General features: G+C 39.1%; 2 protein-coding genes across 2 annotated transcripts; one reads left to right on the plus strand and one right to left on the minus strand.

The window, feature by feature from the left end:
* Positions 1 to 948: 948 nt before the first annotated feature.
* Positions 949 to 9,786, plus strand: LOC146328460 (cytochrome P450 2F3-like). The gene is given in 9 exon segments (XM_084717485.1): positions 949 to 1,158; positions 2,255 to 2,417; positions 3,744 to 3,893; positions 4,869 to 5,029; positions 6,063 to 6,239; positions 6,417 to 6,558; positions 7,266 to 7,471; positions 7,473 to 7,683; positions 8,582 to 9,786. Coding segments are annotated over 9 exon segments (1,569 nt in total). The 5' UTR covers positions 949 to 984; the 3' UTR covers positions 8,767 to 9,786.
* A 922-nt stretch (positions 9,787 to 10,708) lies between these two features.
* Positions 10,709 to 24,364, minus strand: LOC146328461 (cyclin-dependent kinase-like 1). Its single transcript, XM_084717487.1, has 10 exons — positions 23,920 to 24,364; positions 19,853 to 20,041; positions 19,250 to 19,371; positions 18,573 to 18,645; positions 15,874 to 15,964; positions 15,294 to 15,494; positions 13,616 to 13,698; positions 13,459 to 13,515; positions 12,969 to 13,121; positions 10,709 to 12,055 (listed from the first exon to the last, which is right to left on the minus strand). The coding sequence occupies exons 1-10, from the start codon at positions 23,944 to 23,946 to the stop codon at positions 11,960 to 11,962; spliced, it is 1,092 nt and encodes a 363-aa protein (XP_084573613.1). The 5' UTR covers positions 23,947 to 24,364; the 3' UTR covers positions 10,709 to 11,959.
* Positions 24,365 to 26,341: the final 1,977 nt, after the last annotated feature.

A 26,341-nucleotide genomic window follows, 5' to 3' on the forward strand; every position in this document is an offset into this window, starting at 1 on the left:
ACGCCTCCTCTCATCCTGTCTCTACCTGTTAGTTGTTATTCATAAGATGCAGTGATTTCCTAAATAATACTTACCATTGATTATTCTTTGTGAGCTCTTCATGACAACCAGAAATCAGATGCATTTAAGTGCTGCTAAACTTCTGTTTCAACTTCTAATTTTCCCACGTGGGTGCTGATGATGCAGGATGACAATCACCAAAACTCTCCAATCAATGAGCTACTTGTCAGTCTGTAAAACTTTGTGTTTACTCTTCTTGGTTTGTGTGCAAAAAGTCAGGAACTGGACCAGAACTAAAATCTAACAATGAGTCATTTTTTCCCCCTTGATCCAGACCAAATGAACCGAACTGCAGGTGTGAAAACACCCTCATAATCTAAAGTGTATCATGATGGTTTCTTTCTTGTCACAGCTTCAAAGTTTTGTGAAAGTTCTGGCTATTCCTTTAGTTTTTCAGTAGACTTTTGGGGCTCTGATATTGACATAAAGGCACCCTTTGACAATACAAAGTTAATTTACGCAGATGTTCTGGCTTAGGTTCCCTCTGAGCCCCCTGGGCTCTGTGATTAAACACCACACCATGCAGCATGATATCAAATGCAAAAAAATGTGTTTTAGATGATAAATAACTGAATATTTTACTTAAGTATACTTACACTTGGAGCTAGATGATGTTGCTAATAGTATGCTGATACAAATGTCCATATCTTGGCATCAAAATTTATTAAAAAAAAAAAAAAAGACAAGTAAGAGCATTCATCTGTGTCTATTTCATTTGTGTCTGCAAAGCCAAAGACTATAGTGAGCTGTACCTTTCCTTTTCTGCTCAACTGCATTCCACAAATCAGCAGGAAATTCAGGCAAAAGGTTGACAAGCTGACTAACAGATGTATGTATTTGTCCAATCAGGTGCTCCGTCCTCAGACTTTAGACCTATAGTCAGCTGCAGAAGACAAAGTTGGATCTTTTCTGTCGTGGAGCATTATGGAGCTGTCTGCCACGTTTATTGCAGCGGGGCTGCTCATTGTTTTGCTGTGGCTGTTGAGCCTGAAGAGTCGTGGCAGACAGTTATGTTTACCTCCAGGACCCTCTGGCCTGCCGATTATAGGAAACCTGCTGCAGCTGGACAAAAGAGCTCCATTCAAAACTCTGCTGAAGGTGAGAACGACAGATTGAAAACTCTGATTTTTGTTGTTAATCGTTTTTTCCCTCCCACTAACCTGCACACAATAATGTTCAGTGTTGTCTGTTTTGGCTTTTTGGTGTGTAACATTCAGTACATTTATTTATGGCACTGTACGCAACTACACTGGGATTAAAATTCCATGTATGCTTAAATAACTTGGCTGATTTTCATTGTAACGCTAAGGACAGTTTCACCAACCTCAACCTCAACCTCAACCTCACTCAAGTATATATAGATGTAGACACACTGTGCTTTAAAGGGACAGTTCGGCCCAAAATCAAAAATACATATATTTCCCCCTGGCCTGTAGTGCTATTTGTCCATCTAGATTAATCCATAACTCCAAAACTCTACAATTCACACTAAACAAATCTGGATAGATAAAATAGCAGTAAATTATGCTGTTGACCAGCCATGCTAACAGGATGCAGAACCTTCATCTTCATCTTTTGAACACTGCATCGAACTAGCAACATAGCAAGTTATGAACAAGTCATATTAAGACTCTCAGGACACCAGGACTCATTTCTGAAAACATGGAGCCCCTTTCCTGAACTATACTAATAATAGGCAACAGGCAAGGGACTGATATCACAGATCATATACAATGTCAGCTAACAAAGCCATGCATGTGTACATCACTTTTTTTTTGTTTTTTTTTCACATTTATTTAGTTACTTTTTTATCTTTTAATTTAATATACTTGTTAAAAGTATGCTGGCACATCCAAGTTTTGGTTCAGTACAGTTTGGTCTTTCATAATATGAAATGTCTTGCAACATTCATGTCTTGACAAAATGCGGACTCAAATATCAATTTAAAGAAAACTAGATGGATAAATAGCAATACAGGCCAGATGAAAAGTATGTATTTTTGATTTTAGGGTGAGCTGTCCCTTTAAGTCTACTTTTGCTCATTTTTTATTACACAGTCTCAGTTATAGGTATAGCCTTGTGTTTGTGACCTATGTTTTGTTCTCTACGGTGGACTGGTTTGTTTACTTTGGTTTGGTCCTCACATGTCTGTACAAGAGTCAAAGGTATTTGAACGTCTGTGTTTGTCCTCCAGCTCAGTGAAAGCTATGGCCCTGTGCTGACTGTTTACCTGGGCCGTCAGCGCGTTGTGGTTCTGGTCGGGTACGATGCAGTGAAGGAGGCGCTGGTGGATCAAGCTGATGACTTCACCGGCAGAGGTCCTCTTCCTTTCATGATCAGAGCTACTCGGGGCTACGGTAATATGAGAATCTTGTGATGATATGAGCCACATATCAACAGGCTTTGAGTACAACATTTTGTGCTGCAAGTCATTGTGTCACTGATCTCTTCAGGCAAAAGCCTGTGTTTTGTTGCAGGTGTGACCACACCCAACAGTCAAAGTCATTATCATCACATTAGTGCAGGCAGTGGGTTTATTGGTGAAATATTTCTGAATGCTTCTGTGAAATTATCGATTATTATCGACTTTTTTTTCCCTTTTTTTCCCTACACTTTTTGAAAAAAATGTTTTTTTAAATGTTTTTTTTAAATGTGTTTTTAAAATTTTGTTGTTTATTTTTTAAACCACACAAACATTTCAATTTCACCTCCTCTGAGCTCTCGAGGTGAACGCTCTTCTGTTCCTCTCTGCTGTAACGATGGTGGTCCTCCATCATGGACCTGTGCTCGTCCACCAGCTCCTTAGAAGCCTTGGATTGGCTCAGATGATCCTTCTGCTCAAAGATCTTGGCAGTGTTTCTTAAGATCCTCCTTGATCATCTTGATCTGGTCTGCGCTGAGCAGAGTGGGAGGTCTGGGTCTCCAGAACAGCTGACCAAAGCGGTCCTTGTTGTTCTTCTGAAGAAGATGGCAGTGGAACGTCCACAGCCAGTACGCACTGTCCACCTTGTGGCTCCACCAGGAGACAGAGGTGACATTGCTCTCTCCAAATCAACCAAAGTCCTTGGCAAAAATCAGGTGTTTTACTTCGCAGAACACAGGAATTGTTTATTGTATAGTTTGATTTTTGTTATTGTGTGACTTCTGTGAATCCGAACAATTCTTTTAAAATGTAAAAGTCACACAGTGACACAGACAAAACTAACAGATTGAGGAAGTGGTGGACCAGCAACACCTATGTTTTGTGACATAAAATTACTGATTTCCATATGGAGTTTGGTTGGTTTGGAGAGATGGATGTTTGGCTTATTAAATGGCAGTTTCCCATCAGAAAAGGCTGTCTGATGGAAAGGTCAAGCAGTTAAAAATGTGAAAATATAGCATACATGTAAACTGATGTTCTTTTTTAGGTGTGTATTTTTTAGGTGACTAAAATACCTTTTTTTTTACTGACCCTGTCCACTGCAGTGCATTGCTTAGCTTCTGTGCTGGTGCCCCTCTCTGCTTCTCCAAACTTTTGGTATGCTGACCACCATCTACTGTATGTAATACACTGACTAGTGATAAGCACCCTATTAAATCCCTTTCACAGCTTTAATTCTAGCAGCTACACTGTTTTTTCCATATGTGGAGGCCAGATTTATTCTGAACTTATTTTAACTACCATTTCTACATCTTCAAAGGTTTGGGGATCAGTAATGGAGAGCGCTGGCGGCAGTTGCGGCGTTTCACCCTGACAACACTAAGAGACTTCGGGATGGGACGAAAGGGGATGGAAGACTGGATCCAGGAGGAAAGCAAGCATCTGGTGGCCCGCATTAACAGCACCAAAGGTATGCATGTGTGACGAGGTCTCTCCTTGACTTGTATTTTGCTCTGTGAGCGTGTTTCATAACTTAAAGTTCACTCTTGTTTTGAGAGATCCCTGCCCGGCAACAGAAGGTGAAGCACCTACTGCATTGCCACCACAGCTGCCAGATGCAACCAGCAGATATTTGCTGCTGCCAACATTTACCTGACCCTCCCACACACATTGTCCAGAGCCAAAACAAGATTTCAAACTGAAACAGTTGTTGATCGTTTCAAAATAATCAGCCTGAATTTTGTAGCGATGCCTGCAAGCGATTTACATACCAAACAAACCCTTCCAATCTGGCAGTCTATTTAAACTGCTAAAACCTCCCATCTCTCCCTCTGTCTGTCAATGCATTGTTGAATTGCACCAGTGTCAGTGCCTGCTCTTTTAGCCCAGGATTAACCTGCAGACTCCTATGGGGGTTTAAGATATTTGCTCATCACTCCTCTATATCTCTATGTAAACATAATCTGTGGGAAGTGGTGAGGTTTGAGACTAGATGCCAATCTTTAACTATGTTCTGCTGCTGAAATAAACATTCTAAAACTTGAGTTCATCCCTTAGTCCAACTGGCCATTTGTGTCAACTGTGAAGAAATTCCTTAAAAGGGTTCTCAAGATAATGTGTTCACAAGAATGGAATAACTTGGAAAAGTAATGCCTCTGGCTAGTAAAGCCTGAAGACATAAACATCATAAATAAAGGTTTTTTTTCAAGAACTGTAAAGCACAGAGGTACTTCAGCATACAGTTATGAATGTGCACAAAAAATGTGGCTGATTGGTCCAGAAGTATTCAAGACTAGCATCAGGTAAGATGCAGATCCAGTTTTTCCAGGCTTTGGCAATAATGCTTACTTGGACATGTTTCAGCATGCACCGGATACTCAGAGTGGTGCTGGCCTTTTCACAGTCACACTGAAGGTTAAGTAATTGTCTTCTTCTTTTTCTCCAGCCATGCCTTTTGATCCCACCTACTTCCTGAGCTGCACTGTGTCCAACGTGATCTGCTGCCTGGTGTTTGGTCAACGCTTCAGCTACGACGATGACCACTTCCTCCACCTCCTGCAGATCATCTCAGAAACCCTGAAATTTGGCAGCAGTCCATGGGGTCAGGTAGGAGGAGGGTGGTGCAGAGAAAGCCAAGTGACAAGGATGGTTGGCTAGTGATTAGGAAGACCATTGCTCAACTGGAAGATTAAAAGGACAGTTCACCCCTTATCAGAAACACATATTTTAACCCTCACCTGTCCATCTACATAGATTTGGTGAGTTTCCAAGTTACAGAGATATCAGCTGAAGAGATGTTGACCTCCTCTTGAACATAATGCAACCATTTACAAATGCAAAGTCCCTCACTCACCACTGTATTCTTTATGATTTGGTGCACTGGATGTCATTGACCACTCACAGACAACAGCACTGGTATACTTTTATCTATGAAGCGATATTAGGCAAACTTCCAGTCTTCCTAGGTTCCCTTCTCTGTGTCAGCTATGGTAGTTACCAGCTACACTCCTCAAAATGGTTGTTTTTTAATGCACCATGGGTTTTAACTGATTTGGGGAAAACTGCATTTTCCTACAATAAACCATGGGAATAAAACAATCTACAAAAAGATCCACTGATGAATTTAAGGGCATCATAATGAATATGGTGATGGAGACATGTTTTGCCCTTACTTTGATAGGGACAGCTTAAGACATGACAGGAAAGGGGGTGTAGAGAGAGGGGATGACACCCAGCAAATGGGCTGTAGGCAGGAGTCCAACTGGTGGCTGCTGCAGAGGACCAACAACCTCGGTACATGGGGCACACACTTCACCAACTGAGCTATAGGGGCGTCCATAAAAGAGATTTTCAAGTAGGACTTTCTAATTAAATAAAAGTACAATAAAATAAAAATAGCCAAAGAGATGAAATTAACAACAACTCAACAGTCACAAGCATGAGCCTCTCCACCATGAGTAGATGTACGCTTCCTTCTGTGCAGTGATATCATATGGTATGGATATGGATATGGTGTTTGGTAGAAAGAAAATAGGTCCTACATGAAACTGCTCACAACATGGTCTGAGCATTTCTACTCAGCTAACAACTTGTTACGTGACTCATTATTCACACGAGTCCTTTCCACTCCTTGTCACAGCTGTACAACATCTTCCCTCGGTTGATGGAGTGGCTGCCAGGTCAACAGCACAAAGCGTTTGCCAGAATTGAAGTTCTGAGAGAGTTTACCATGAAAAAGATCCAGGAACACCAGGAGACACTGGACCTAAGCTCACCCAGAGATTACATCGACTGCTTCCTCACCAGACTCCGTCAGGTATGACCGGACTCAGTTCATTGTGCAGAATTATTCACTGATACAAAAGCACATACACTCTATAATAACATATATTTGTGCAAATACTGAGCACTGGGTGCGCATGAACAACCTGAATTTTGACCCTGCTAGTTTTATTGTCACATCAGTAAAATGGTTCTTGTTTTGTTACTCTAGGAAAAGCATTTACCCACAACTGAGTTCCACTATGACAACTTGGTGTCAACAGTGTTGAATCTGTTCCTGGCAGGAACTGAAACCACCAGCTCCACTATCAGATTTGGACTAAATGTACTGATCAGATACCCCAAAATACAGGGTAGGTCACAGAAACCAGACTGTACACTTGCTTCTTCTATAAACTGGGGACAGATTCAAGAGGTCTACTTCATGCCTCTATTTTACAAGATCTCTCAGGGTATATTCTGCTACTGCTACATTCATTTTAGTTTGCACATGAGATGAATGTGAACCATGTCTTAAAAAAACAGGGGCAAATCCTCAGAACTGAGAAGATGCAACCACTTTTGCTTAAGACTTAAAGGGATAGTTTGGATTACTTGATGTGGGGTTGTATGAGGTAGGCTACTAACTTGATCCGGTTGGCAAGCCCCCAGTAAGGAGCAACAGATAGGAGTACCAGCACAGACATCTATGCTATATTTAAAATATTTCAACCACTTTACCTTGCCATCAGATTGTCTTTTCTATCGAGAAGAGTGAAACAAAGTTGAATGAATATAATCCATGTGGGGGTAATAAACACTCAAGAGTTTGCTAATTATATCATGCAGTTTGGAAGTTGGTTCTTTCTTCTTCTCCAAACTGGAGGCTTTCCAAATGCCATCTACTGTAAGTAGGTAATACACTGACCATCGATGAGTACCTCATACAACCCCACATTAAAAAATCCAAACTATCCATTTAATTAAAAAAAAATGATTTACTACTAATCAATGAACGTATTTGATTCCATTCAGCACTAGTTAAAAAACAATATTAAATAATGTTTTTCTCATTCTGAAGAGAATATGCAGGAGGAGATTGACGCTGTGATTGGACGGAAGCGCTGTCCTTACATGGAGGACAGGAAGTCCCTTCATTTTACAGATGCAGTCCTCCATGAAATCCAGCGTCTTATAGATATTGTCCCCATGAACATCCCCCACTACGCACTCCAGGACATCTCTTTCAGGGGTTACACAATTCCCAAGGTATTCTGGTTTCATCACATCAAGTGTCAGTGACGCAGAATGTTTCCAGATAAAACGTCCCATCTGACACAATGTCTTGTCTCAACAGGACACGCTGATTATTCCCTTGTTGCACTCCGTGCTGAGAGAGGAAAAACGGTGGACGACCCCCTGGTCCTTCAACCCGCAGCACTTCTTGGACCAGAATGGAAACTTTAAGAAAAATCCTGCGTTCCTGCCATTCTCTGCAGGTAACTTATTAAGTAAATTTCCTAACACTTTATATTAACCATCATTAGTAATTAAAAGTCATTTCACTGTTAACAGACAGTGACATGATAATTGTGTTTATTAATTATTAGTACTGCTATAATTAAGGTTATTTTATCATTAGTTTGTGTAATAAATATTTTATACATCCTATATTGTATCCTAGCTGGGCGAAAAGATCTAAAAAAATTATTTGGAAGGCTGTTATAAAGTTGTACCTTATGTGCGCTACATAGGTGAACTTAGCTAAGTGACATACTTAGTTTGATCCAAAAATGATCTTTTCCTAACCCTACCCAAGCACAATTCCAAACAAGTTGGGATGATGTGTAAAATGTAAATAAAAACATAATGCAATGATTTGCAAAAACAGTTTGACCTATTCAACTGAAAAAACAAGATATTTCATGTTCAAACTGATTAACTTGATTGTTTTTGTAAACATAGACTCTTTCTGAATTTGATGCCTGCAACATGTTCCAAAAAACTTGGGGCAGGAGCATGTTTGTTTACCACTGTGATACATAATAATTTCTTTTAAGAACACTCAGTAAGTATTTGGGAATCGAGGACACTCTTATTGAACTTTTAAAAGAGAAATTCTTGCTTCATATACGACTTCAGCTGCTCAACAGTCCGGGATCTCTTGAAGGCACGTTTCTTAAAAACACATTCTCTGGATGGCAGCATTATGTCGCTCCAAAACCTGCTGTATCTTTCAGCATTAATGAGGCCTTCACAGATGTGACAGTTACCCATGATGCCATGGGCAGTAACACACTCCCATACCATCACAGATGCTGGCTTTTGAAGTTGGTGCATTTTATATTTATCTCAGGTATATATTCTCATTCTCATTGTTTGTTTGTTATCTCTCAGGAAAGAGATCTTGTGTTGGAGAGTCTCTTGCTCGCATGGAGATCTTCCTCTTTGTGGTGTCACTTCTGCAGCGTTTCACCTTTTCTTGCCCTGGAGGACCCGACAGTGTCGATCTCAGCCCAGAGTACAGCAGCTTCGCCAACTTACCTCGCAAGTACAAGATAATCGCAACGCCCCGGTGGTAATTGTACTTCACAGCTTGGTCCTTTGTCTTCAACCATTCTTCTGGCCTACAAGTGTTTCAGGATCAACTGCATAATTTGATAATAACAGACATAATTTCATGTGGATTAATTATTTTTTTCTCTTGTGTCTGTAACTCTGAGTTTTGCCATGACACTCCCATGCACCCAACTAGCTTTCTGAAATACTGTTGCCACACACAAATGCTCAGACTAATCAGACCAGTAGTCTTTAGATTGAATTCCCACAGTACACACAAATTTGAATTTAAGGAAAAACACACTGGAATGTTAAAATGTTTTGCAATGTGAATTTCTTGGATTCCTGCTGAGATAATAATTTAAAGATGACATTAAATGTAGCGCCTTGTGGAAACAACTTCAAAATTTTCAACTAATCTATATCTACCTCATCGTCTTGGTTGATTCTCCTGCTCTTGCTTTAAATGGTGTTACTAGTATTACTATTAGGACCTTAGAAAAATCTGCAAAATGTCTTTTAGACACTTAAAGGTCCACCCAAAAAATCTGTACACTATATTTAGAGTATGTTCAACACTTTACCTTGTCATCACACAGCCTTTTCCAAGAGGGAACCACCATTAGTTAAGCCAGATATTGCTCTCTCCAAAGCAACTAGTCTCCTTAAAGAAAAATTTTACATCGCAGAACACAAGAGTTGCTGGTGCCACTCCCTCGATCCCTAAGTTTGTTTGTTATTGTGTGATTTCAGTGTTTTCAAAGTTTAGGTCAAATTCGCCATAACAACACAGACTAACTAACAGATTGAGACAGCGGTGCAGCAGCAACTCTCGTGTTCTGTGAGGTGAAATGATAATGTTTTCTCTTAAGGACTCTGGTGGCTTTGTATACAGGGATATTTGGCTTATATGGATGCCTGATGGCAACATAAACAAATGAAAATGTTGGAAATATAGTTTACACTTAACTGATATTGTTTTTAATTTTATTTTGGGTGGATCTCAAAGAGATTAAAATACATGTTACTGCTGACTCTACAACCCCATTTCTACTGCTGACTCTACAACCCCACTGCAAATAATACGAACTGTCCCTGTAAATGTTATACCAAATGGTAAAGGTTCACCAAAGACTTTAAAAATGCTTTCATTTATTACAATGTTATTTCTCTGTTTTTGGACTGGCTGACTTTAGTTACGCTCCCAGAACACACAAAGTTTATCTTCTATACCTGTAATAATCTAAAATGATCCCAAAGAGCAGATTAAGTCTCTGATTTATGTAGAATTTATATAAAGCATCTAAAAATATTTTATGGGTGGTTTATTTTTTTGCTGTTTTGGGCACACTTCAAATGAAAAAAGATTCTTCTTCCATCAATCACCTTGTGACCACATGTAGGGTCCCGAACCCCAGACTGACACCGTCTGAGTACGGTGATGTACAAGAAGGAGTTGCATCTGTAATCTGATGAGTTCAAGGTCAGATGAGTCAGCTGATCGGTCATTCTGTGTGTCAGCCTGTCAGTGTGTTGATGCATGTTCCAGTGTATCACTGTCTTGTGTCTCAGCAACAGAGTGAACATCCATGTCAGTCTTTGGGGATCACTGTCAAAGACGTGAGGCTGCAATATGCTAAGAACCCATCAAATTAGTTAGAGTACCGACTGTCATGACAGGTTTTATTAAACCTTAATAAGACTGTCAGGAAGTTACACAAGTATACAGCATTATATATGGGAATGCATTTTATATTCACCACTTTTTTTGTTTTTATAATACAAAATGTACAACATGTTTCCTAAATCTAAAACTCACTGATGCATCAATTCTACATTTTTATAATAAAATATATGAGGAAATAAATATTATCTTAAAATGCTGTTTACTGTCTGTCCTGTTTAATAGATGAATCCTAACATGCAGCACATAATTGCAGCCAGTGAGAGGCAAGTGGAAAAGAATTTTTGGTGATTTCCTATTTATGATTGAAGAAAAGGTGAAAAAAAAATTGTTGAAACATCGTTGAAACAGATTTTCTTTTTTTGCAGGTGGAAAAAAAGTTTTTCATGTTCTAAATATGACTAAAATCATTCCTGTTTTCTTCCAGGTGAGTTTTAATTTCTCCATGAACGGTAAACACACTCTTAATACATATATTGTGGGTTAGGAGACTATGTTACACAACTGTACTGTCTTTCATTTAGCTAGAAATATATTTTAATTTGTGTTAATCTGCCATCATGTTGTGTATATGTTAACTAAAATATTTTTTATGGCTAACCAACACCTACAAACCAAGCGGACTGCATATTAGTTTACTGTATATGTATTTAACTGTATCGTAACGGGACACTTCACCACTTATGAGTGGCACATTTAGACACCTGCTGAGGGAATAGGATAATTTTGTACATTTAATGACAGCTATACAAAACAGAGAAAGACCTTTTGGTGACATTTTAGTTTAGAAATTAAACAGAATTAGGTTACTATTTATTTTTAGGTTGTAGAATTGATGCAGTGTATTGAGTATTGCAGTTGAAGTTCCATGCTGAGTGCCTTCCATCTCGGTTTGGTCAGTTTGGTTCCGTTAAAGCGGACTCTGGTGTGACAAGTCTTAGAAAAATGACCCTCAAAATGTTTTTCCACCTGCCACAAACTTGCAGTTTCTTTTCACCTGTTTTCATTGGTGAAAAAAAGTAACTTAGAAAAATAATCCTGGCATAACGGCCTTTTTTTCTTCAGATGTTCTTAAGCATACACACAAAAGAGACATGAGTGAATCACCAGATTTTCTTTTTCACTTGCTTCTCAGGTCTTGAGTATAATGAGGATGAGTTGTCAGAAAGAAGAAAACTACAGTAGTACTTTTGACCGAGTGATGATGGCACACTGGTGACTTTTATAAGACATTTAACATAATTTTACAGCGATGCAGTGAAAATGCAGTGGTCATTGCATCTGGTGCAAGGTGTCTTCATCACTGACACCTGCTGCATTCTTTGGTAATTGTACTGTTAGTGTGTTTCCTAACATGCAACTGTAAATGCCCTAACTGCTGTGTGTGATAAACATAAGATGTGATCATTGGATTAAAATACACTGTCTCACTTCAACACCAAGAGTAAATGACTGTATTGAAATGGTTGCACAAAGCAGAGCACAAGTCATTTTTTCTCAGCCACAAACTAGTAGAGCAGCTTGTTCCTCTGTTAAATGTTGGGCAGGTGATATTTATGCTTCACCTGTTTCTTGACATCCGGTGCCGGTGAGATGTTGCTGTTTGGTAACTGAGGCAGGTACTGAGCCTACAGAGAGGAAAGGGGAGGAGAGAAAAAGGTCCCAAGAGTAAATCACCCATCTGATGCATTTCTTTAACGTGTTTTTTTAATTTATCAGAGTTTCTAGCAATGAAAATGGCAAGAGAAGCTGTCACTTAAAATGATTTTCTGGTTCATGGATGAAACAACAAATACAAGAAAATCAAAATGAGCAATTGTGACAGTGTTGACAAAATGCTGTTCACTGTTTTTCATAATGTCTTCAGCAAAATGATCCCTGCAAATGCAGAGTCGAACCAGTCTTGCATGTGGAGTCTTGATGTCTATATTCTATAACTAGTCAGAACATACGCAGAACATACATTACATATATGGAGCATAGCTATAACTAATCTGTAAGACTAAGACTAAGCTCTAAGACTGTAAAGTAAACATAATTTGCCAATCTCACATTTGTTTGTTGACAGTTTTACGAAACCTGCATGAAGTCTATGGGGATAATTTCCTTCTGAAGTGTCCAAAAGACAAATTTCTGCTTTATGCAAGTTGAAATCAGTCAAAAACTGTTGAAATGAAGCTGCATCACAGTTTGATGTCACATTTGACATGTTATCAGTGTTTTTATTTGCTGTTGTGTAAAACTAGTTTAACAACGTTGAGAGTTTTGCAGGTGTTGCAGCAAGGTTTCAAGCAAGTCACGTTGTGTGGCAGAGGGCTTTACACCATGCAACTTAACTGCTACTTAGTTTCAACTAAGTTTCAATCAACTACAGTTGTGTTTAAGTTTCACCATCTAAAGCCAGCCTTAGTGACGTGACACTGAACCTCTCCCAGCTCTTCTTCTGACTCTGTCTCCCTGCTGTAGCAGCATGCACAGTCTGCAAATGTAGGGTTACGAGATGATTCCTTACATCATTAAACCACGGTGTTTCATACTCACCCCTGCCTGTCTACGTCGGGAGCCTTTGTCGTGTCGTCTCCCCAGGCGCTCACCATCACGGACCCAGTTGGCTCCTCCCTCCTCCTGGAAGTACGGCAGCTCCAGCAGCTCTTCACAGGACAGCCGGAGAGACGGGTCCATCACCAGGCATGACTGCTCACACAAAGACACACAGAGTTAGCATGGAGTGCTGGAATCTCAAAATACTGATTAATTGTACACAGAGTCTGACCAATACTAAGATTTTAAGGCTGATACGATATCCAGTTTTTAAGAGTTTAGTCAGATAATGATATACTGACTCAAAAATAAATGTGTCACTGCTCTCTGGTGGGCAAATTACAGTATCTGGTGGCAACACTTCAGCTTTTCTGTTCTGCATTTTCTCATCACTTACCAGCCAACATGTATAATACGCTGACATGATTTATCTTTGATCAGCTAAAGTCATACTGTTTCATCAGTCAGGCTCTATTACACAAAAACATACCTTCATAACCTGGAGGGCATGAAGAGACACTCCATGGAAGCGCTTTTCTAACGGCTCCTGAAAGTAAATGGGGAAATGATGACGTACATAACACACTTCATCACCTCTCCATTAAGAACCTGCTGTATGTATTCTCAGTGATCAACAGGACTCGTACCGTTGTGTCGGGTTCAGGGATACTGACTCCACTGAAGAAAATGTTGGAGCGGAAGACCTGCTGGTGATGAGGGATCAGGTCACCTGAGGTCAGAAATGAGATCATCAAAATCTTCATCCAGTGCAAAAAACTTATTGAGTGTGTCTTTAACTAACTTTAGTTGGTGACTTTGGTGGGTTAAAAGGTTAATTTGGAGTCATACAATACAAACAAACTGACAGATCATGGCAGCGATAAACCAGCAACTCCTGTGTTCTGCTGAGTAAAATGACTTTTTTCAACTATGGAGTTTGAATGGAGCAATATCTGGCTTATAATAAAGGCAGATTCTCATCAGAAAAGGCCATATGACTGGCAAAGTAAAGCAGTGATAATATTCTAAATACAGCATATACTTAAACTGATATTGATTTTATAGGTGTGCCATTTTGGGGGTCCCTAAAATAAATTTTGTTTAGTTTCCTGCACCAGTATTCCTCCTGCTGCTTCTCCAAACAGCAGGCGTGCCGGCCGCCATCTACTGTAGGTAATACACTGCCTATGAATATGTACCTCATAAAACTCCACCTCAAAAACATCCATTGTACATGTCAGGTTTTGGTTTTATCTTTGTACAAATAAAAGAGAAAGGCCTGCTCCCTACAAACCTGCCAGGGCAAAGTTGATTGTAGAGGCCAAGTTTCCTATTCGGTTAAGTGAAGTTTCTTTATGTTTCTTGAAAGGGCTTTCACACCTAACCTGCTCAGTTTATTTTCACTCCGGTGTATTTGCCTAGTTGGTTTTGGTTGGCTTAGACTGGTGTGAAAACTTGAAAATCTCTAGATCTCGGCCTGCTTTCAAGCTCTGGTGCAGTTTGTTTGCTGTGTGTAAGCAAAACAAACCAACCACAAGATGGTCTGATAAAAGATATGTGAGTTTGGCTTGAAAAGTGAACTACTATCGAAAAGGCCGGATTATGCTTTTTGAGGATTTTTAAGCTTTTTGGTGCATGTAAAATGTTTGCAGAATTACAAAGCCCAAAGTCTAATCTAAAGGGAGTTATTCCCTCCCACATACACTCCTCCTGAACTGCCTGAAACACCTTGTTTTTTAATCCAGCCGTTGATGTACTTGGTGACATCACTATGTATTATGTGCTGGTCGGAGATCTGTAACCATGATAACTTGTGCCAACAACAAACCAAATTAAAAAAAAATATTGTGCCTAGCAAAATGACCCCTTACTTACACTCAAAGTGTTGTTGACATTACACAAAGTGGCCCTGATTGCTGTCTGCCTTTTCTGTTATGTTGTGGTCATTGTTGTCACTACTGCGGTGCATTGTGGGATACTTGTGCTGGCACACTGTCTAGTTCTTGCATTGTGTAATATTTCCACAGAAACAGTATGCAGTAGTTTGCAGGGTTACAGGGTGTTCAAACAGAGGGTGAACAGAGGTGCTGCAGCTATGGCTAGTTTGAGAAAAATGTTGTGTTTTTTTTTACATGATAAGAAAAACACCTGTTCTAGTAGAAACCTAAAACAAATGTATGAGCTTAAAAATTAGCATAATATGGTCAATATCATATGCAGTCTGTGTAAGTGACCGTCCCAATTATGCAAGATGATTTGTGCAAGTGAACCCATAAGTAAAGTATTTTTTTAACCATCCTTTGACGTGGTTCATTTTCAGCGTACCTAGAGTTTTTCGGATGAGGTAGAGCTGGTCAACGTCAGACTTCCCAGGCCAGAGTGGATTCCCATGCAGCAGCTCAGCAAAGACGCAGCCCAGAGCCCACACGTCCACAGGAGGCCCGTACTGAGTGTCTCCGACCAGCAGCTCAGGGGCCCGGTACCAGCGTGTCGCTACGTAGTCTGTGTAGTCATCCTCTGGTCCCGCTGAGTAAACCACACACAGACACACAGACAGACAGAGATAACTTGTAGTGACACGCACACACTTAGATACTGAATAATGAACACTAAATAACGCCTACATTGTAGAGGAAGGGATTACATGGCATGCTGAATGACTACATGACTACATGTTAATGTATGGTAACCTAACACGGAAACCTAAGGCAGGAAGGGTAAACAGAGACACTCTCCACAGAGACGCACTAACTGGCTGAATGTCCTCCGGTGCAATGCATTCATTGAAACATTGAAAGTGAGGAGGCCATGAGCAGGAGCTGATATAGGTTCCATGTTGAATAAGTCATTAGAGGTACATTAACACTAAATGCACATAAATGCACTGACTCTCTAGATGACCTACTCAGAATACGGGCGAAGCCGAAGTCGCAGAGCTTGATGACTCCGGTTTTGGTGAGGAGGATGTTCTCTGGCTTTACATCACGGTGGATGCACTGCAACATAAATACTCAGGATCAGGGATTTGGCAACATGATACACAGTCTCTAAGTGACGGGGAGGAGGCATATATTAAGGCCGACAAATTAGCAATGGGCGTTCTGTGGAGGAACAATAGCAAGAGATCAGAAACCTATACACATAACAATACTGAAACCGAATACTGCACCACAGCCACTGAGACTTAAATGATTCCTGTTGTGAGACTGAAGCCTAAACAAAGTCAGAGATTGCTCAATGTGGCCTGGAATTTTATTTTATTTTAGCTATTTAAAGTAGTTGTTCACATGTTTTGTGGTTTGAGATGGTGCAAAAATCCTGGACAGCTTCAGTCAATTCTCGGAAATCTTGCAGACAAACATTTTGTCCTGAGAAGTGAGCCGGTCAAAATATGAGCTGCTTGTGCAAGGTTCTGGGAACTGTCATAGGAAAACAAATTTCAAGCAATGCTGTGACAAGCAACAGTGAGCAAGTTTACTACTCTACAATAAGATTAATATTTAACTGATCTAATAATTAATTATAATAACTTTATATAACATGTGGAATGCAATGATGCAGCAAAAAGGCATAAAGGGAATGAAATCATGAAATAAATGTAATCACAATATTAGAATAAAAACAGAAAGGAACAATATAATATAATATAATATTGATTTTATAAAGTCTATCTTTCAATTCTTGCAAGTTTATGTTAAAACAAAAATCAGATGCCATATGTTTGTTGAGAGACTTATTTGTTGCTGTAGTTATTTGTCCTTTCCATCAATGCAGTGAAATATGCTGGACAAAATACACATTCTGTAAAAAAATGCATTCTTCAATCAGCAGGGTTTATATGACATTGCATTTTCCCCCCATCTTTTATAGCAGGTGTCAAAAACTGCTGGCCCAAGGGGCATCTCTGCCCTCCTCTCCCTCTCCCTCCAGCCTGTGACACAATGTCAAAAATATCTAATCCAGCTGCCAAAAGCATTTTTTCTAATTTAACTACCCTTGCATGTTGTAATTTGCTGATATTCTATGTCCAGAAACAAATAGCTTGTGTCAGTGGCAGAGAAGATCAGCAACTTATCAAGTCACATTTATAAACAATTATGTAACAAAGCGTCAGTTTTCACTGCATTTGACAAAAGCACAAACAAAAACGTAAATGCCCAGCTAACCATTTTTATCAGTTGAAAGCGACAGAAGAGTTGCATGTGTTTGTGTCCAACACATGGCTAACTAATGTATGTAAAAATATTTAGAAACTGTTGTTTGCATTTTTTTTTAAGTACGACAACAATAAGTTAGTAATGGAATCAAAAAAGTACATTTTATACATTTTATTGCGCCCCTAATAGTGGCCTCTCTATGAGATGACAATACCATCAGTGGCCCCAAGCCAATTTGAGTTTGAGACTCCTGATTTGCAGTATCATGCTAAGAATGGACCACCGCATGGCCAGGGTGGAGAGGAAACTATTTCTTCAATGAACTATATAAATGGCATGAAAGTATTTCTAAAGAAAAACTCAAAATTTATCCTTTAAGACAAAAAAAGAACACAAACACTATTGAAGAAAATCACACATTAACATTATAGAAAAAGAATTAAATTAAACCTGCAGTGTGGAACTCTTGTCTCCCCCTTCTGGCAGCGAGAGTAATTACACAAACACTGTTGATGTGCTCTTATTAGGGGAATAAATCACAAGTTTCATTACTAATAATTTTATATCGATTCTTTGGACAACAATAACATATTTGCTGATATCACAAAGTGTGTCATGACATGATTTTGAGTTGATTTAATTCAGGGCTCTACGATTGATATCAGATGATGTCATAGGTCTATTTAACACATTTAGTTTCATTTATGTCACAAAAAGCAACTAAGTTATAATTCAACAAACTGTTCCAGACAGCGACACAGACATGCATTGGGAATTTCAAAATAAAGGCATATCTTAAAGCTGATGATATATGTCAATATTTCCCACTTTGCATCAATCATATGATAGTTGCTCCCATAGACATATATACATAGACGATGCATTGACCTTTGGATCGTATGTCAGCGTCACTACAATATTGGACTGGCCTTAAATCCCAAACAAATAGACACAGGAGCGGCATTGTTTCTGAATAAAAAGCACTATAGCATTTACATTTCGAACCAATTTTAATTAGTCGTTTATATATTCAAGTTTTCATGGTCTTTGTGGAGTAAGTTAGGAAAAAACATCAACTGTTTTTCTTATTCTATGTAGATCACAAACCAGTGAATATAAAAAAACTCATTGAAATGTTAAAGTTGTAGCAGCTCCTGTATCTGTTCAGTCCTGACCGCACCAATAATGACGAATCACAGCAATGGGCTGATCAGTCAATGTGGCCTCTATATGCATATGTCAAACCAATCATTTCTGGTTGACATAAAACACATCACGTCCGGCGAGCCAGTGAAGGAATGTTGCCACAGACACCAGATTTAAAAACTACTATATACTTTGAAATACAGAGAGATTTACCTGGCACTGACTTGAATGTAACGACCGTTCATTTGTGTATAAAAGTCCCGCACTGCAGGTTTAAATATCAGATTGAAAATATACTGACATTGTGCTTGTGGCAAAAGTTGACAGCCTGCAGCGTCTGCCACACTATACTCTTCAGCTGAGCCTCAGGGACCCTACGGAAGACAAGAGACAAAGGAAGATTGATTATTGTAAGAGGAACCAAACAAAACCTATTTACTCAACATGTTTTCCTCATCTATTATTTCAGCGATTTAAAAAAAAACGATGTGGTGCTTTACACGGCCCTCTTATCACCCAGGTAACCTTAGGCCTGTCTCTAACAGCAACAGCGCCTTTGTTTTCAGGAGCAGCTAGAGTTTCTGCTGCACAGCCTTCTGGGAAAAGGAAAAATGGTCAGACAGCTGCGAGCCATTGTGGCCTAGGCTCAGTGTGTGACTTCAAATGACAAGAACTCTTATCTTGTGATTATGGACTGCATTAGGAGAGCTCACGGGATGGAGCAAAAAGAAGAACTAAATGACTAGTAATATTTAGCTTGGCTATTCTTCCATCACTCTGCTGCCAACCTTCACATATCTTTGAAATCTCTTGGCAACAGTCTTAACTCTGTGTTTGTAATTCACCCTGTTCCTTCCTGCTGCCCTGCTCTTTTCAGCAGTACTCTTAATAAATAAATGTACACACAATGAGTAAACTGGATAACTCTCTGAATGGCTCTCATGGCAGCAGATGACAGATGTGTCGCCCCTGACCTACCCTCGCGGGTGTTTGTCCAGTTCGTTGAGGACCGTCTGCTCGCAGAACTCAAACACCAAGTGGAGCCGTCTTTTCCTCCTGAAGACCTCCAGCAGGTTGACCAGATTCACATGTTTCAGCTGCTGCAGGGCCAACAGAGAACAGAGAACAATGTGTCAGTGGACAGTCCAAAATATGTAAGTTAATCAAATGTTATATCAAACCTACAGAGGATATAAGGTCTGCCTGAACTCTTAGCTATCTCTAAAAACAGACTTAAAGCCCTGTTATTTCCTGCTGCCTCCTAATGTTGTGTTTAGGGCTTGTATTTTGCTTGTATGTCTTTATTTTCATTTTTATATCATAAACCATTCACCCAAGTTGGTTTCCAACACCTTTTAAACTTTAAATGTCTGTAAAGCTCTTTGAAACTGCATTGTTTGCAATATTAACAATGATAATAATACTAATGATAATAATAATGCCTGTGCGTGACACATTCCTTACAAAGTGACAAAAGATCACACAGTACTTGTGTAGCCCTACCTGTGTGTGCACATGTCCACCTGTGGTGTTAGATGTGAGCTAACTTGATACTATTGGGTAATACTAATCTCTCCTTACCTTCAGCATACGTATTTCTCGCAATGCGATCTTCTTAATGACCGGATCATCTTCAGATTCCACAAACTTCTTGATGGCGACTATCTGGCCCGTGTCTCTGTGTCTGCATTTGAACACCACACCGTAGGAACCTTCACCAATTTTGGCCAGCTTTTCATATTTCTCCATCGGGCAGTTAGTAGCTGTCACCTGTCAAAAGGGCAAAACGTTTTCACAAACTCACCACCTCACTAAAAGGTAAAAAGGAGATATTTCCCCAGAGACTAAATTTCAATTCAAAACAAAGACACTGTAACTACACAAAATTGGTGAAGAGATCGTTACTTTTTGAAAGTTTGTAACCTATGACACCTGACATTCCACTGCCCAGAAGATGTTAGTGTGTGATAGTTTGTAGACAAACAACGCAGACTGAGTTAACTATGGTTTTTGCTGGGCTGCACCAACAAGCATTCATTTTTAAACCCAATTAAATCCTGGTTTAACTTTGTATCATGTTGCACCAAACTATTTTAAAATTTAAAAAAAAATTAAATTTAAAGGGGAACTATTATGCTTTTCCTCTTTTCTGACCTATAAATGTTGTCACAATGTCGGATACTCGTGTTAAACGATTCCAAAGCGTCTGATATTGAGGTTCATGCATTTGGAAGTGAGCCCTGCAAGCTGTTTTGGATGGCTCTGCATGCTGTGTTTTACTGTCTTTTTTTGAACGGTGTTGTAACATTGACGTCAATGCGTGCCAGACTTACTTATATGGTCATACCCCGGCATGTGTTCAAGGCCTGCCCGCTCCCCCACTCTGCTTCCGAAGTTATATTGAGGGGTGAACTACGAAGCGAGATTAATGTGTTAGCGAGCTATGTTGAGTCTAAACCCAGGATTTTCAGTGTCACGAAGGTGGCTCTCTTTTAACCTGGTAACCATGGTAACTGGTAATTCATAACCTGGTCGCGAGCAGGTTATGTTCAGAGTTTCAAATTAAATTGTCTGTAAAACGCGCTGTTCTTTAACTAATTATTGTCCTTGCTTTTAAACTGAGGGAGGAGGTTAACATTGAAAAATTACTGAGCTGTATGTTCGTAATATCACCGAACGAACCCATATAATGTAAAACATGTAACAGCGGCACAAACTGTTGCGCTGTCATGATGGTAACCTCCGTTTGGTGATGCAGAGTCATTTTCCCATTTGCTCCAGATCATATTAACACTTTAAATTGACATGGTATATAATCCACACACTAAAATAATGATGAAGCAACTACAGACAATTTGAATACTTTTTACTGTTATCTGTTTTTTCTTGGTGATTTTGCAGCTCAGATCACTGATTAGAAAATTCATCATCATTTATCACAGACAGTCTTAAATCAGTAACACTCATTTTATGTTGGTTTGGTCAAAAACTTCAGTGATGTCCACGTCTCTGTCATCACAGGACAGTGTCAGACAGACTTCATCGTGTTTAAATCTGCTGTATGGAGTTTTATTGTTTAATGTGCAGTTTTCATGTTAGAATAAACGGCAGCATTAAGACCGCATTTAGTCCATCAGTAATTTTCTGACAGCATTCTTCTTCTCCTGCTTTATTTGCAGCAACAATGTTGCTTTTTGCCGTAATGTGTTTTGTATATTTTCCACAGCTCATAATTATAACAACTTGATGATTTTGACTTAAGTAAGTGGCTCGTGATCACTTCATTTCATGTGGAAGAAGAGTCAAATGATGCAACAAACGCCCCTTTTATGTGAGCACGCACAGAGTCTGAAGACGAAAGCCTGGATTAACTAAGTAAGTTGATAACCACCATCGTGATACCCGTTATCTCTGATTGCAGTTTTAGGCTTTGTCGATCCAGATCATGCAGAGAAAGCCTGGCTGTGATGAGCTTCCTTCGTAGTACAGCCCACTGCTGTCTACAACAAGCAAGGTTCTAGAAAAAGTTGTTTTCCACCAGATTAATAACTTTCTTAACGAACACAATATTTTAGAGGAATTCCAATCAGGTTTCAGAACTAACCACAGTACAGAAACTGCCCTTACAAAGTTAGTCAGTGACCTGAGACTTAGTGCCGATGCCGGCAAGGTCTCAATCCTATTTCTCCTCGATCTAAGCGCTGCATTTGACACAGTTGACCATGAAATTCTCATAAACTGCCTTGAGCACTATGTTGGACTCTCTAAATCGGTCTTAAACTGGCTCCAAACATACATTACAGGAAGAAAATTTTTCGTTTGTCTTGGGAACCATTCGTCAGGGAGTTATGACATAACTTCTGGTGTTGCACAAGGAAGCTGCCTTGCCCCTCTGCTGTTCTCCCTATACATGCTTCCTCTCGGTAATATCATCAGGAAATACAATGTTAATTTCCATAAACGCTGATGACACACAACTGTATATATCCATAGAGCCAAATGACATAGATGCTGTACGCTCCCTCACTACCTGCCTCTCAGCAATAAATAACTGGATGAGCCATAATTTTCTAAAATTAAAAATTCTATTAGTCAGCCCCTTATCAAAAAGGAAGGACTTGCTGGAAAAAACTGGCCATTTGTCCTCCTGGGTAAAACCAAAAGTAACGACTCTGGGGGTTATCTTAGACTCTGAACTAAGTTTTACCCCCCACATAAATAAACTGACCAAGGTGGCATTTTTCCACCTCAGAAACATTGCCAAGGTACGGCCATTCCTGAGTCAGCAAGATGCTGAAAAACTAATCCATGCTTTTGTGTCAAGCAGATTGGACTATTGCAATGCACTATTTACAGGTCTTCCAAAAAAGTCCATTGACAGGCTACAACTAATTCAAAATTCGGCTGCTAGATTACTGACCACTGGTCATTACTGGCTTTCTGTGCGGGCGATCGTGTGTAGCTGCTCTATAGGAGTCCAAAATCAAATACAAAGGCCTGAAAATGAGTATAATAGGTCCCCTTTAAGTCTCTATTCAAACCTTTCTATTAAACCCATATTAAATCTAATTCTGTTGCCAAAAAACTCAAACTCCGGTTCAAAAAGTGATCCAGTATTTACTTTTAATTTACACATGAAGCGGTTTAACTTTTAAAATGGCTGTATGTTTGTTAGATGGGCCGAGAAAAATAATCAAAATCACCAAAGAAATTTCAGGACCAAACTCAACTCGCTGGCTAAACTTTTTATCTGATCTAGCTAGCAAACAATTTAACATTTTGACATAGATATATCATAATGAACTAGTTAGTGAATGCAAAGATAGTGTCCATTCAGTCCAATGAGAGATGCTCACCTGGTGGATAAGCAGAAAAAGTTTTCTAGCTCCCAGGTTTACTTCCTGGTTATGAGGCAAACTAAAAATATGTGCAGTAGTGTTTCACCGTTTCACCTCACCAACAAGTTCCCGTAGACTTTACATTATGACGCAGTTAATGTAACTGCACTGGATATGCATAGTAGTGTTTCCGGTGGGCAGGTGGGGAATTTTTCGTTGCAATAACGCGAGTGGCCACTGGAAAAAATTGACGGGAGGAGGGCTGAGCAGGAGAGCCCTGTCTAGCTAGCAAACAATACAACATTTGTTGTTATTTTTTTTAACTAGCAAGCAAACAATATAACTGCTTTTGTTTTCATTTTTAACTAGCCAGCTAACAATGTAACATTGTTAACGTTTTAGCGAGCTAGCAAACAGTACAACATTGTTCTTTTTGCTAGCTACAAAACATCTTCTTGGCTAGCAAACAATTCAAGTTTTTTTTTCTTTGCTAAACAATACAGAGCTCCCCAGCACTTTATACTATTTAAGGTATGTCAACCCTCGATTTTTTTCACTTATTTATTTAATTTTGAGTAAGCAATCATCTCGTTATCGATTAAAGTTTAATACACTAAATTTTGATTAAATAAACGTTTTTTTAATTGTGCAACAGAGCTCTGCCTAATGTGAAATCTGGATTTAGCTAGTCATTTTAAACCTAGTTTTGCTAAACTCTGGCTAAAACTTATCAGATTAAATTAATCTCTGTTGGTGAAACCCAGTCTAAACCAGCACGATCACAACCTAAAGGCTGAGGGTCACACTCACCTGTCCACAATCTGAAAGAGTCTTCATCGACAAGTCAGCAGCGAGTCTCCGGAGGATTTAATCCATCAAAAGTCCGCAAAGACAGAACATGTGAGCGCAGCCACGTCTCTCAGCCTCTTTGAGTTTAACCTCATAACGACAGTATGTAATATAAATACAGCAGGATTTCAGAGGTCTCTCTCTCTCTGTCTGCTACTGCTGTTAGCCTTGAACTCCCACCGCTGTCTCCTCGTCCTGTGCGTCGTCTCTACCTTGGTAACAAACCCTCTGATAATTATGTCACTTCAGCACCGTCCAATAACTCGAGGTAAGTCTTCATTTTTAACCCGTTTTCATGGTGAATCGATGTCTCGTCTATTTAAAACACAGAAATAATGTCCCGGTCATTACGACGCTGAACTTAGCCCTTAGAAACTGCGCAGAAAAGAGCAACAATAAAATGGGACAAACACAGGAAACCAATTCACAAAGCAGACTACGTAAGGTAAAACACGCACGTGAGTACACGTGCGTTGTAACCATGGAGACAGGTGGCTGACAGGTGTGTATGTTTGTTGAAGGTTAAATAGAGAAAGAAGCTACAGAACAGATGCAGAATCCCATAAATGTTCTTTTACATCCCCAAACTTCAGTTTACAACCTTACTGAGCTCATCATGTAAAGACAAACGGCCAGAGAGAGCAGAACAAACATTGGCAAAGTATTTTTAGTGTAAAAAAATAGATTTTATTCAAACCTGTTCAGCAGTGGTGGAAAGTAACAACATAAGCTTATATTAACTTGAGTATGGTACAGTTTTGAGGTACTTGTCCTTGAATATTTCCACTGTATGCTATCTTATACTAATATTTCACTACGCTTCTGAAGCCATTATTGTATTTTTGTTTTTACTATTATTATTTCATATACATGAAATAAAGTATTGTGTATTTTTTAGAGATTAATCTACCCAGCACTTTATAAAGTAGCTGAAATTACCAGCTGACACATTAATGTTAAAAGTTTCCCAGATGTTGAATTTTTTATGTGAAGACGTCAATCATATTATTATCACTGTTGTGTTGATGTTGTTGACCTTCAACTACTGCACTACACAACACTACAGAATTATTTCCTGGATTTGTCTGTGTATATTGTTTTATTTTATTTACTTTACTTAAATTTTATTTTATCACCCTATTCTTCCCTGAATTTAATTATCTGTATATATGTTATATGTGTGTACAGCATGAAGGGAATACAACTTTAATTTTGTTGTGCAACCCTGTGTTGTATAACAATGAATAACACTCATTCTTGAGAACTGGGACAATACCGTATTTTGAGGGGGTTTTGATTTTACTTTGCAATTATGCTGGGAAAATAGTTTTTAAAATACCAAGCTCTTGGCTATTAAAACATATAACAGGATATGACAGTTAAAAAGAGTTACAAAGAGTTAAAAGAATCGTAACCAGCAACCAAATCGTCTCTTACACATAATAATTTAATTATAACATTGACAGCAGCAATTCAGCTGCATAAATAGGGCTGGTAGGCTACTTTTACTTTTGAACTTTTAAGTACATTTTGCTGCTGAAACCTCTGTACTTTGACTTGATTTTGATTACAGGACTTATACTATTTTTACAATGCTGTTGTTACTGAGCCACAATGTAGTTTTTTGTTTGTTTTATTTTATCCTCATCTGACACACAAGATCATGTCTACACACATGCAGTTTTTCATTTCAACACAGGGTGGAGCATTAGTATAGGAAGTGCATGCTGCATGAGTAAGCTCCAGGTGAGAATCATGTGTTTTTAAGGGGAAGCAAACAGTTTTTGACTGTGCCAGTGTAGCAGCGTTTTATCATTAAAGGAGAAATCTGTAATATATTTACTGTAATAAAACATAAAATGACAACGATATGTCATCAGAGATCAAGGAAGCATATTAAGTTGAAATATTCACTTCTTTGTCAACAACACTGCAGCAGCTCTGTCCCCCTTTTGAAAATTTTATTCCACGCAGGAATAACTGTTTCTGTATGCTTATTTCACATTAATTAGAGTTCATGTTAATGCCAAATGTTCACTGAATGTGTTAGGGTCTGTTTATGAATTGTAAGAAATCACTAATAAGCTCATAAAAGTTGTAAATGTTTATAACAGTTAAATTGGGCAAAATGTTAGTGGAGTCTGGCAGCCACTAGGACAGGCAGCCACTTAACTCAAAGTCTAGTGTGTGTATTTTCAGAGCAGTGGGCTTTTGTTTTCGGGATAACGGGCTTGACTTTACATTGACAGACCGTCTTACAGTGTAGGACTTGTTTCTTTTTTTCCTCCTCCCCGTCTGGGGAGGAAGAGATGGGGGGCAAACAACCATAGATTGTATATTAAATAGGATTTCAACCTATTTACTATACAGTCTCAGGCTTCAA

This window comes from Lutjanus erythropterus, chromosome 4 (genome assembly GCF_056507025.1).
Source record: "Lutjanus erythropterus isolate fLutEry1 chromosome 4, fLutEry1.hap2, whole genome shotgun sequence".
NCBI lineage: Eukaryota > Metazoa > Chordata > Actinopteri > Lutjaniformes > Lutjanidae > Lutjanus > Lutjanus erythropterus.

Excerpts from the sequence above, each read along its gene's own strand:
- LOC146328461 (XM_084717487.1), bottom strand. The coding sequence starts at position 23,946 with ATGAAGACTCTTTCAGATTGTGGACAG. Across the intron at positions 15,965-18,572 it reads ACTTTTGCCACAAGCACAAT|TGCATCCACCGTGATGTAAA; the intron begins GTCAGTATATTT and ends TTTATGTTGCAG. Across the intron at positions 13,516-13,615 it reads TCCCTGAACCCGACACAACG|GAGCCGTTAGAAAAGCGCTT; the intron begins GTACGAGTCCTG and ends ATTTACTTTCAG.